This window comes from Pristiophorus japonicus, chromosome 3 (genome assembly GCF_044704955.1).
Source record: "Pristiophorus japonicus isolate sPriJap1 chromosome 3, sPriJap1.hap1, whole genome shotgun sequence".
Classification (NCBI taxonomy): Eukaryota; Metazoa; Chordata; class Chondrichthyes; family Pristiophoridae; genus Pristiophorus; species Pristiophorus japonicus.
This window is the reverse complement of record NC_091979.1, coordinates 143,177,535-143,190,885: the sequence shown is the minus strand read 5'-3', so window position 1 is coordinate 143,190,885 and position 13,351 is coordinate 143,177,535. Positions and strand designations below refer to the sequence as shown.

Here is a 13,351-nt window from a genome sequence, read left to right as displayed (position 1 = left end):
CATCATCCCACTGCACTCTACAAAAGTACACTAACATGGTGCACTACTGATGCATTGGGTCCATCAATATTGTAATATTTGCCTCCTTCAGCATGTAAAGACCGTTGCTGATATGGCGAAAGTTCTAATACTTTGTCTAGTATAATCTTTAGGTCTTTTCTAGAATATAATGATCATGCCTGAAGGCCACTTTTCAGCTGTTAGTGCAGAGTGTGGCTGCTGGCATATATTCACAACACACTGAACTTCTAATGCACTGTGCTATGGAACAGTAGGCTGGGGTTCACGTCACAAATTTCTATATGCTGAGCTTTCAGCCATGCCACCATGGAAAGGTAATTTCCATAATAAGAGGAAAAAAGGAAGTTTTCAAATGGAGCATCACCCTTAAAAATAATAAAAATCTAAAATGTACCATATTGTTCTAGTTTAAAATGGTCTGAACAAAATTACTCCCAATTAATCCCAAAATTCCAGTGCTAATCACCATGGCTGTAAGAGACCTAGTGCACTTATTTCAATGCTATGATGTTCTTAATGTCCTATAGCAATTACGAAGTATAAAAGGCTTGAAGTCCAAACTTGTATTGGTTCTGTTTTTATAACAAATAGTCAGTGTACTAACCGAGCACCAGAACAGCTGCTATATCAAAACTGTCTGGATTCAAACTAATTGTTTCCAGATAGGACAGACATTAATAAAATTTTTAGTTCATGGTACTTACTTTCTTTCCCACGTCATGTTTGATTACTTCTTGAACCAATACATCTGCTAGTGTTTTGAAATCACTAACAAATTTCTTATTTTTCTCGTCCCCTTTTTTTTCCTGTACCAAAAGGTGAAAGAGCGTCTCCTCTTGCTTGCAGGCACGAGCAATGTTTGCAGATTTTTCTGAGGCACGGACGAGTGCAGTCAAAAATTCAGACATCTTGAGAGCCGGATATCTATACATAATCACCAAGAATGAAAAGTAAAAAGGCAGCCTGATACACCATGCAAAAACTACCCTTATTTGCATAAAGGGCATAAGCAAAATCATGCCCATGTATATACTCAATACTCAGAAAGTACTTAATTCACCCATCTTGAAGCAGTCCCATGTGACTGAATTGTTTGAAGGAGAAGGTTGCAACACAAGTCTGAATCCAGGGAGGCAACTGAATACTCACCGGTGTAAACTATCAAAGTTTGTACGTCTTTGGATGCAGTGGCAACACCAATATTATATACACTTCCATCAGCTTCATTTATACCTGTTATCTTCAGTCATCCTGTTACTCAAATCTCTGATACAGAGTAAAAACACAGTTTGGAAGTTTTAAGCTCCTTCAGAAAGGAGCTGCACAACATAGACGTCGCTTGTTGCTGTATGAGGAGATAATGATAGCTGTTTACGTAAAACTGGATATTTCTTTCAGTTGAGGCTGTTTAAATTAATTATAGTCTGAATTCTGATCAATGATAAAGGGCTCCCTAAATATAATTGCTCACTGAATGAACTTGCAATCCCTTCCCTGATTATACAAATGCTTGTAAATCAACGAGCAGGGAGATTTTCTAAAAGCATCAGTGATGAAGTCCTTAATGTTTTGAACTGGCAATTATACAATAAGGAGATTAGAGTCCATTTTACTCATGGTGTAAATCATATAAAAATGGTACTGTTTGTAAACTATCAAGAAACATTGCTTTTGCAAATTGTTTTACTGCATTATCTAAAGGTGATTTCCTCATGGTTGCAAAGTGCTGATTATATACATAGTAAAAGTGCAGAGTAAAAGTAACTTGTTACGGGCTTATTCATGGTTATTAAAACAGGGAATATGCTTGTTGAATATATTAGCACAGAAACAGTTGGTGTTTTCCTCAGTTTAGAAACAATTCAAAGACATTGTTTTCTATCAGACCTGATGCTAATTTACAAAGATTAAGCTATCCAAGGAGTGTATTTTTCCTTATGTCAAGTAAAAGTACTTTTTATTAAAACACTATCATAAACCAATAACAGTTGAAACAATTTGTATTTATCCACATCCACACAGGAAAATATATCCCCCGACACAGCAGCTCATATTATCTGAAGCAAGGACTCTTATTTTCCAAGGAATGACCATCTCCCAGTCATTTCCAAACTGATCCCTACATTCAACAGACACCGCCAAACGCCTAACAGGAATTAGCTGCAATGCAGTGAACTCTCCATTCATATGCCAGAAACTCTCTACCAGAAGGCACAGTAATTCATTTCAGTATGGATCCCAGACAGCAGAAGCCAAAGGAGCTTGGCATTACCACACTTTCCCAAATGCAGGGGGCATTATCAACTGGACCCATGTGGTCATACATGCATTTTCCCATAATCCAGGGTTGTATATGAATAGAGAAAGTTTCCAACCCCGAACATGCAGCTGGTTTGCCACCAGCAGCTCAAAGCCCTCCATGTCAATGTACACTACCCCAAATTGAGGCGTGATTCATTAATTTCTCGACTGTCTAATGTGACTGAATTGTTTGGAGGTGAAAATCACATTGAAGATTGGCTCCTAACAGGCAAGGGATCTGCACTGTACCTGTAGCTCATATCCCTTCTGATGAACCCCTATATTCAACTTCAGCAAATATATAAATATGCACAAGCCAATATTTGGATGTTTATCAAGCAAGCTTTTCGAGTGCTCAATTGTTACTTCTGATGCTTGAACTGGACCAATGCTATATTTTCCTGTGAAAGTTGAAAAAATTGTTAGTGTTCTCCATGTCGCACAACACTGACATCAACAGAGGCCTAGGACTGGAGGATCAAGTGACTACACTTCAAAAGTACTTCAGTAGCTGTAAAGTGCTTTAACAAGCCCTGAGGTCGTGAAAGGCGCTATAGAAATCCAAGTTATTTTCTTTCTTTAACAGGATAAGGAAGACGATGCTAAAGAGCCAACTGCAAAGCAGACTTTATGGGAGGCCATTATAGCCTGTTCACTTCCATGAGAAGCCTGACAAAGTTTGAAAGGACTTTCCCTCCTCATTTCTAATCAGGCCAACACCTTTTTATTCTATTTCTTGGGGAATATGTTTTCATCCATTTGAAGTAGCCAAGTTTGACTCCTCTTTCTTTGTAATAAAACAACAGAATGCAGTTTTAACGATAGAATATATCTTTATATATATATGGTCGTATTTTTGTGCATGTGGCCTATAACTTCCCAATAATTTCCTCTTCAATGTGCCTTCCGAGCCATCCATGAACCATTTACTTCTGTGCATCAGTGGGTATGGGACTGCTGACCCTGATGTTCTTGCTCCCTTAGGTGAGAGACTAGAAGTCAGGGAAGACTGTTGCAGCTGAAACTCTGGATACTCTCTGAATAGAGTGGAGACTAGCCCAATACACTCCCCCCCCCCCCGCCCCCCCTTTGTGCATGTATCCTTGCTTTCGGAAGCATCCTTCAAAGCCCTGATGGTATGCACCCCAAAATATGAGGGAAGTCAAACAGGGAATAGCAAATGCTCTGATCACAATCTATCAAACATTCTCAGATTTGGAAATTGTACCAGAGGACTGGAGATTTGCCAATGTAACACCTCTGTTTAAAAAGGAAGGAACCGCAGAACTATAGACCAGTCAGCAAAAAATTGGAAAGTTTATAGCAGCCATATTACATGATAAAATTAACACTCACTTAGTAAAATATGGATTAATTAAAGATAACTGGCATGGATTTGTAAAAGGCACGTCATATCTGACAAATAGGAATTGAAGTGGATGTTGTGCATATGCAGTTCTAATTCTGCATTACCTAGGTGGCTAGCTTCAATTTGTGGTACCCTGTACTATTCTTCATGTTCTTCAATACCTTTTGGGTTTCAGAGCCAGTATTGATACACTCACGTCATTCAGATCCAGACAAGGCTGGACCCTTGCTTGGTTAGTGTACCACACACTGGGCAAAAGATCATCGTGGTTTTCATGCATGACATAAAATAAATATGTTTTGGACGCGGATTGAGGTAGTAATGAGTGGGGGAGGATGGGGGGAGACAAGTGGTAGCCAGCAGCTGCCTGCAAATTCATTGTGGAACTGAGGGAAGCACTCCTCCTCTTAAAACATACCTTTCAGGAGGCAGCCTCCAGCAGTCCCTTTAAGGTTTGGCTGCCAAGTGCCTAAGAATACAGACTGCAATGTGCAAGGCATGTGCTGTGGTCATTTGTTAAAGGATTTTGTAAAAGTAGATCAGAAACAGGTGTCAAGCTCCCTACTTGCATATGCAAATGGCCTAATGCCTGTTTCAGGCATGGTCCCTGGACACCTGGGCAGGAGACTTTATCAATATGATGGGCAGAGCACCTCCAGCCCACCATGCTGGATGCCAAGGCCCACCACGTTTTAGAAACATAGAAACATAGAAAATAGATGCAGGAGTAGGCCATTCGGCCCTTCGAGCCTGCACCGCCGTTCAATGAGTTCATGGCTGAACATGCAACTTCAGTACCCCATTCCTGCTTTCTCGCCATACCCCTTCATCCCCCTAGTAGTAAGGACTACATCTAACTCCTTTTTGAATATATTTAGTGAATTGGCCTCAACAACTTTCTGTGGTCGAGAATTCCACAGGTTCACCACTCTCTGGGTGAAGAAGTTTTTCCTCATCTCAGTCCTAAATGGCTTACCCCTTATCCTTAGACTGTGACCCCTGATTCTGAACTTCCCCAACATTGGGAACATTCTTCCTGCATCTAACCTGTCTAAACCCGTCAGAATTTTAAATGTTTCTATAAGATTCCCTCTCATTCTTCTGAACTCCAGTGAATACAAGCCCAGTTGATCCAGTCTTTCTTGATATGTCAGTCGCGCCATCCCGGGAATCAGTCTGGTGAACCTTCGCTGCACTCTCTCAATAGCAAGAATGTCCTTCCTCAAGTTAGGAGACCAAAACTGTACACAATACTCCAGGTGTGGCCTCACCAAGGCCCTGTACAACTGTAGTAACACCTCCCTGCCCCTGTACTCAAATCCCCTTGCTATGAAGGTCAACATGACATTTGCTTTCTTAACCGCCTGCTGTACCTGCATGCCAACCTTCAATGACTGATGTACCATGACACCCAGGTCTCGTTGCACCTCCCCTTTTCCTAATCTGTCACCATTCAGATAATAGTCTGTCTCTCTGTTTTTACCACCAAAGTGGATAACCTCACATTTATCCACATTATACTTCATCTGCCATGCATTTGCCCACTCACCTAACCTATCCAAGTCACTCTGCAGCCTCATAGCATCCTCCTCGCAACTCACACTGCCACCCAACTTAGTGTCATCCGCAAATTTGGAGATACTACATTTAATCCCCTCGTCTAAATCATTAATGTACAATGTAAACAGCTGGGGCCCCAGCACAGAACCTTGTGGTACCCCACTAGTCACTGCCTGCCATTCTGAAAAGTACCCATTTGCTCCTACTCTTTGCTTCCTGTCTGCCAACCAGTTCTCAATCCACGTCAGCACACTACCCCCAATCCCATGTGCTTTAACTTTGCACATTAATCTCTTGTGTGGGACCTTGTCGAAAGCCTTCTGAAAGTCCAAATACACCACATCAACTGGTTCTCCCTTGTCCACTCTACTGGAAACATCCTCAAAAAATTCCAGAAGATTTGTCAAGCATGATTTTCCTTTCACAAATCCATGGACCTATCATGTCACCTCTTTCCAAATGCACTGCTATGACATCCTTAATAATTGATTCCATCATTTTACCCACTACCGATGTTAGGCTGACCGGTCTATAATTCCCTGTTTTCTCTCTCCCTCCTTTTTTAAAAAGTAGGGTTACATTGGCTATCCTGCACTCCATAGGAACTGATCCAGAGTCTATGGAATGTTGGAAAATGACTGTCAATGCATCCGCTATTTCCAAGGCCACCTCCTTAAGTACTCTGGGATGCAGTCCATCAGGCCCTGGGGATTTATCGGCCTTCAATCCCATCAATTTCCCCAACACAATTTCCTGACTAATAAGGATTTCCCTCAGTTCCTCCTTCTTACTAGACCCTCTGACCCCTTTTATATCCGGAAGGTTGTTTGTGTCCTCCTTAGTGAATACCGAACCAAAGTACTTGTTCAATTGGTCTGCCATTTCTTTGTTCCCCATTATGACTTCCCCTGATTCTGACTGCAGAGGACCTACGTTTGTCTTTACTAACCTTTTTCTCTTTACATATCTATAGAAGCTTTTGCAGTCCGTCTTAATGTTCCCTGCAAGCTTCCTCTCGTACTCTATTTTCCCTGCCCTAATCAAACCTTTTGTTCTCCTCTGCTAAGTTCTAAATTTCTCCCAGTCCCTGGTTGACTGCTATTTCTGGCCAATTTGTATGCTGTAACAGATACATAGGCGCCAGTAGAATACCAGGCCTATGCTTTAATACAGAATTGTCACATTTTACTTCCTTTTAAGAAGTGTTTGTCAGAAATAGAATTACTTAGAATAGGTAACCATAACCCTAGGTGAAGTTAGGGGAATCCTCTTGGCTCGGCTTGACAAGAAAATGATGCTCAGATAGTTGTGTTTCAAATAATTGAACCTGGGCTGTAGTGTTGCAACACTGGAGTTTGATTCAGAAGGACCTCAAAATAAAAAGGCCCTAGATTGCAGCACTTTGCTTCGTGAACAGTGCGACCATTGTGAAACTTTGTTCTGAACTACCATAATTACAAGCTTTAAAAACAGAGCATTCAGCCTCACAATATTATACAAATGTTCAGTGAGTTAATCAGCGAACACCATACAGAAGACAATTAAAGAGCAAGAATTTATTGAAATTTTTAAAGCTTGTAATTATGGTAGTTCAGAACAAAGTTTCACAATGGTCGCACTGTTCACGAAGCAAAGTGCTACAATCTAGGGCCTTTTTATTTTGAGGTCCTTCTGAATCAAACCCCAGTGTTGCAACACTACAGCCCAGGTTCAATTATTTGAAACACAACTATCTGAGCATCATTTTCTTGTCAAGCCGAGCCAAGAGGATAATTTTTCAGAATTTATACTTCCTCCCTAAAGAATGAGGGAAAAATTACACCCTCGGCCAATTTAGATTGGCGTTTAAGATAAAACAAAACACTATTACTCAGTCTAAGAGCTGCAGCACAACTTACCATAAATAAAAGAAAACCCAGCATCCAGATCACAAGCTGAAAATCATTTCAAAGAAATTGCAACTTTTGCATCTCTTTTTGACAAGGGGCAGCAATTGAACTACATGACCTGACTTCTCAATCCAGTCAATATATATATAACTTCATAACTTGACACAACTTCATAGTAGACATAAACCTTTCCCTTTTCCTTCAACAATTGGTTGACTCACCACCTACATAACATAACTGAAGATTAATTGCAACATAAACTCTGACATAAAGCAAAATCCATTTTAATCTTAATAGCAATACCCTCCATTGAATAACTTCCATTGAAAAAGCTGTTTGTTACTTTAGACTGCAAGATTTTGCAACATTGCCAAAGTATTGATCTCATCATTAAAGGGGCACTGCTGACACAAAAAATGTTTTGGCATGCTTGTCATTTGAGAAAAAAGCAAGAAGAACTGCATTATTTGGGTCATGATATCATATGCAACTGACATCATGACACATTTTGAGATGATGTAAATCATTTGTTTGTGGACAAAGGAATAAAGGCTTCATAACATCTTTTTAAATGAAGACAATTGCATTTTAACACAGAGAGAGCTATGCAGAACAATGATGCCATAATTGCTACAAATTAATCTTTAACTAACCTCAGCATGGTTTGGGTACAAGTATTAAAAGGTCCACAGTAGAATGAATTTCAGCAGCGCATTGCAATGGTATCTATCAATCTACCCAACTGTAGTCTAGTTTGTACTGCAGTGAGTGACTGCTAATCAAGCAAAGTTTTTATTCTTAAGAACAGTATTTAATAGAAGGGCTTCATCTCAATATATTTTGGCAGAATCTCAACCAATTGCAGGTGTTTGATCTGTCAATAAATGTTGAGTACTGTATTTGCATTCAGCCAGTCATTCTCATGTGCCCAAATAAAAGTGAATCCAAGGGCATTCTTAAATAGCACTGTTCTAAGAGTCACTGTCCAATGATTCCAGCATCAGTGCTTTGTGTTAGATCTTAGCTGTTTCGTTCAAATCATCCGACTTCATTTATAAATGTTACCAGTCTTCAAATGTCAACATAAAACTATTCCAAATGGAAACAGACATTTCATCCAATCCTCCATTATGTTGAAAATAGAAACATAGAAAATAGGTGCAGGAGTAGGCCATTCGGCCCTTCGAGCCTGCACCACCATTCAATATGATCATGGCTGATCATGCAAATGTCAGAGTGTCAAACATAATTACTAAGGCCACCCACAAGATCTGAACCTAATATTTTTAACCTGCTGTAGATCATTTTGGATGAAGATTTTTTAAAGTGCAATTACCATTTTTGGTTTCTCTTTTTTGTTCCAATCCTCTCTCACAGTTGTCAGCTCTGGCGGTGAGAAAAAGGAGAACACACTCCTTTGGACCTTTTGACTACAATGTCACCCTTTAGTTCAGTCAACAGGAGGTATATTTACAATCTACAGACAGATGCAGTTGCAATATTTCCTTAAGTGGTAACCCTTAGAGATTTGGTGTGGAATTACTGAAGCTCATATATCAGCAAGTGGCCACCACATCCATTCGGCAATGTGTTTTCAGCTGCTTGAGACATGCACTTTTACCTTCACATTACCACAACTTTTGCAAGGGTGTTGTCAGCAGATCATTTTTTTTTTAATGAGCATGCTTAATCTTAGATCAGCCAGAAAAAACACATTTTGTACAACATCAGCAGCTACTTTTCTCAGCGGTTGTCACAAGAAACCTTTAATTTCTTTGTTATTAGAAGCGTCTTAATTTGTAGTATGTGTGAAACCATGCAATGATATAATCTCAATCCTATGTTTTCCCTCAAAGTTAGTTACTTTTAAAGTACAAAATACACAGAAAAAATAAAATACAAACTAACACACAACACAATGAATAGCAGCAACATCAAATAACATTATTTTAAAAAGACCAATTGTGAAAATATCTAGCTACAGAACTTGCAAAACAAGCAAAGCAAGTTGATATCACATAGAACGATCTCAATCATGAGAGAGACAGAGGAAAAAAGACAAAAAAGATTCAAGAATCATCACTTTATAGCCTGAATCAGGTGATGGAAGGAGAAAGAAGTCAGATTCTATTAAAAAGGTTTGCAGTCCAATAGCACATTCCTCTGGAATTCTTGGCAATGTTCAAAGTTTCTAGACTTATGGAAAGTTCCATTTTTACCTCGACAGGCACTCAATGACTTGGTTCTCTTTCAGCAGATGGCAATTTTTAAATTATTAATTATTGGAATATGGGTGTCGCTAGCAAGACCAGCATTTATTGTCCACGAGAAGCTGCTGGCAAGCCTTCGTATTGAACTTCTGCAATCCAACATATGTCCAACTGAGTGTCAGATTGACATTTCCAGGATATTAGATTAATTTTGTTATCAGGGCCACCAAATTCAAAACAAACTTATGCTGCAATCTAATAAGCACCAAAGGGTCTCCATAGATGATCAAGACAGATGAAGGTAGTATGAACTGGGTGACATTTTTTTTCGGTGCAAAAAGTGACTGATGGGACACTGGACTGTACATTGTATACTACAATCGACCTTCTGAGGAGTTCTGACAGGTTTGTACATCGTACCTGCTAGAGACCACCAATGTAAATAAAGTGCCTCTCCCCCTACTTTCAATGTAAAAATATTCCAAACTGGTATCATCCGTGGGATTTTGTTTTAAAGAGCTGTTTATGCACGAGGCACTCTCCATTTGTACATGCACAGATTTTTAAATATAATGGCCTGGAGTTTCGGTCAGGTTGCGCTGGTGTTTTCAGCACAATTTGTTTAAAATCAGCCAAACCAGCGCAAAAGATCGCAGAATTTCAAGCGCAAATTACAACCAGCACAAATTGAGTTTCCGCAATCCTTTGCACTAATTTAAAAACACTATGCTAGGAGCTGGTCCCGCCCATAAAACTGGCCATGACCTCGATTGAATTAATCACCATGGCGAGTTTCTGCCAATTTCGCCCGTTTGCAGGCCTTCGAAGAGATTCTTAAAATTAAGCTTTTTTTTTCGGAGCTTAGGCATCTTTTATAAGTGTTTGAATATAATTTTCTTTTAATTTACTCCAAAGCTGACTACTATAGTACACCAATATAACTAGCACATGGTTCTGTATAGCTTTTTTAAGTCATTTTCAGTTATTCCCCTCCCCTTTCAGCATTTCGAAGGGACCGTTTCCTCCGCAACACCTTCGTCCACTCTTCAATCATTCCCAACACCCCCTCCCCTTCCCATGGTACCTTCCCGTGCAAGCGCAGGAGATGCAATACCTGCCCTTTTACCTCCTTCCTTCCCACTGTCCAGGGCCCCAAATACTCCTTCCAGGTGAACCAGCGATTTACTTGTACTTCTTTCAATTTAGTATACTGTATTCACTGCTCACGATGCGGTCTCCTCTACATTAGGGAGACCAAACGCAGATTGGGTGATGGCTTTGTTGAACACAACCCTTTAGTCCGCAAATGTGATCCTGAGCTTCCAGTCGCCTGTCATTTTATTTCTCCACTCCACTCCCACTCTGACCATCTGCCCTCTGCCTCCTACACTGTTCTAATGAAGCTCAACACAAGCTCGAGGAACAGTACCTCATCTTTCGATTAGGCACTTTACAGCCTTCCGGACTCAACATTCAGTTCAACAACTTAAGATCATAACCTCTGCTCCCATTTTTTTCGGTAATAATTCTGCTATTTCCATTTATACTTCCTCTAGACCCATCTTTTGATTCTTTCCTGTCCCATTACCACCCCTTATTGCCTTGCACCATCATCCCTTTTGTCATTTAATCTCTCCTGCCATCCCCCTATCACAGACCTTCCCTTTTGATCTTTCCTCCCCTTCCCCTTTTTCAGTACTTGCATAAACCCTTTTACATCTCAAACTTTTTTCCGGTTCTGATGAAAGGTCATCGAACTGAAATGTTAACTTTGTTTCTCTCTCCACGGATGTTGCCTAGCCTGTTGAATATTTCCAGCATTTTGTGTTTTTATTTCAATTATTTAAAATCGAGTTACTCACAAGTTGTGGACCAGACACTCTGATTAAAATGCTTATTTTTTGTGATAAATCCATTTTCAGTAAATTGCACCACTATAAATATATCAAGGAATATTTTTTTAAAGCAAATGTAAAAAAAATTACATCTTAAAACAGTGCCCGATTGCACTGGCTCGTAGCAGATTTTATGTTTGGCAATATGCAAATGAATTTGAGCAGAAACCTTGAAAAGTGACTTCACAAAACAAGGGCAATTTAGATCGCCAATTACGCCCAAAGCAGAAATGCCGAGCTATTTTCCATCACATAAATTTGAATGCTTACAGCAGAGGCACTGTAGTAGAATCTTTGCATTTACAGGTTCAAGAGGAGCAGCGAGACTTGGGGTAGAAACAGGAAATGCTGGAAATACTCAGCAGGTCAAGCAACATCTGTGGAGAGAGAAACAAAGTTAATGTTTCCACAAATGCTGCCTGACCCAAGTATTCACTAAATATATTCAAAAAGGAGTTAGATGAAGTCCTTACTACTAGGGGGATCAAGGGGTATGGCGAGAAAGCAGGAATGGGGTACTGAAGTTGCATGTTCAGCCATGAACTCATTGAATGGAGGTGCAGGCTAGAAGGGCCGAATGGCCTACTCCTGCACCTATTTTCTATGTTTCTATGTTTCTATGTATTTCCAGCATTTTGTTATTATTTCAGATTTCCAGCATCCACAGTATTTTGTTTTTATAAGACTTGTGGGAAGACTGCTTGGTGGCAGCCTTTACTGCCCCTGCTGTTTATGGTGATGGGAAATCAAAGTCAGGTGTCACATCTGTCACCTGCAACTTTCAGAAACCTAATAAATTGTACATTTCCTTCAAGTTTTCTCACCTGCATTAATTTACATTGGCAAATAGAGACTGAATCTTATCAATCAGCACAAATTTGTTGCAATAACTTGGGTATAATTCGCACTGCAAGCAGCAATTAAAAAAAAGTAACTCCCTACTGCAAGCCCATTATTTTTAACAAAAACAGGAACAATTTTGAATGTGAAGTCATTGAGGCAATGACTGATGGTTGCTAAAAAGCAAAATATGCAAGAAATATGCCACAAATGACATGGACTGTACATTTAATTTGTTGTAATGTCAGATTATCTGTGATTCATCTCTAATAGAACTCTTGACTAGTCAGCACAATTCAATTATATTGTTATATTATTAATTAAAAATAGAACTATCACCACAAACTACCAATGTGTCAACGCAAGTCGTTTAACTTTACACAAATGTATCATACAAATCTTTTTAATTGCTGGCCAAATACTCAGCAAGATTATGTTAATGTTTATTTTTAATTCATTCTCAGGATGTGGGGGTCTCTGGCATGGCTGGCATGTATTGCTCATCCCTAGTTGCCCTTGAGAAGGTGTTGGTGGGTCTTCTTGAACTGCTGCAGTCTGTGTGGTGAAGGTGCTCACACAATGCTGTTAGGTAGGGAATTTTTAAGATATTGACCCACCAATGATGAGGTATGGCGCTTTATATGTTTCAGTAATAATGGTGTGACTTGAAGGTGAACTATGGTGTTCCCATGCACCTGCTGCCTTGTCCTTCTAGGTAATGGAGGTCGCAGGTTTGGGAGGGTCTGCCAAAGATTTCTCCAGTGGATACTACATACTGCAGCCATGGTATGCCAGTGGTGGAGGGGGTAGATGTTTAGACACAAATCAAGCACATTGCTTTGTCCTGGATGGTGTTGAGCTTCTTGAGTGTTGTTGCAGCTGCACTCACCCAGGCAAATGGGGAGTATTCTATCACACTCCTGACTTGTGCCTTGTAGTTGTTAGAGAGGCTTTGAAGTGTTAGGAGGTGACCGACTCACCACAGACTACCTAGCATTTGATCTACTCTAGTAGTCACGGCATTTATGTGGCTGGTCCAGTGGAGTTTCTTGTCAATGGTGACTTCTCAGGATGTTGATGGTTAGGAGCTTGGCAATGGTAATGTCATTGAAAATCATGAGGAGGTGGTTAGTCTCTCTCTTGTTGGAGCGCATCCCTGCCTGATACCCTGAACAAGACTGTTATTAAGCCTGGAGCCATGTGGTCCTCGCAGACTCCAAACTGAGCATCGGTGAGCGGGTTATTGGTGAGTAAGTGCTGCTTGAT

At 40.0% G+C, this 13,351-nt stretch overlaps 1 protein-coding gene across 1 annotated transcript in view; it reads right to left on the bottom strand.

The window, feature by feature from the left end:
• The window catches only part of LOC139258891 (inositol polyphosphate 1-phosphatase-like), a 70,014-nt gene that overhangs the window by 44,326 nt on the left and 12,337 nt on the right, over positions 1-13,351 (bottom strand). Inside the window, exon 2 of the mRNA XM_070874821.1 lies at positions 726-945. Coding sequence (XP_070730922.1) covers positions 726-929 — 204 coding nt within the window. The 5' untranslated portion in view covers positions 930-945. The remainder of the gene's footprint in view (positions 1-725; positions 946-13,351) is intronic.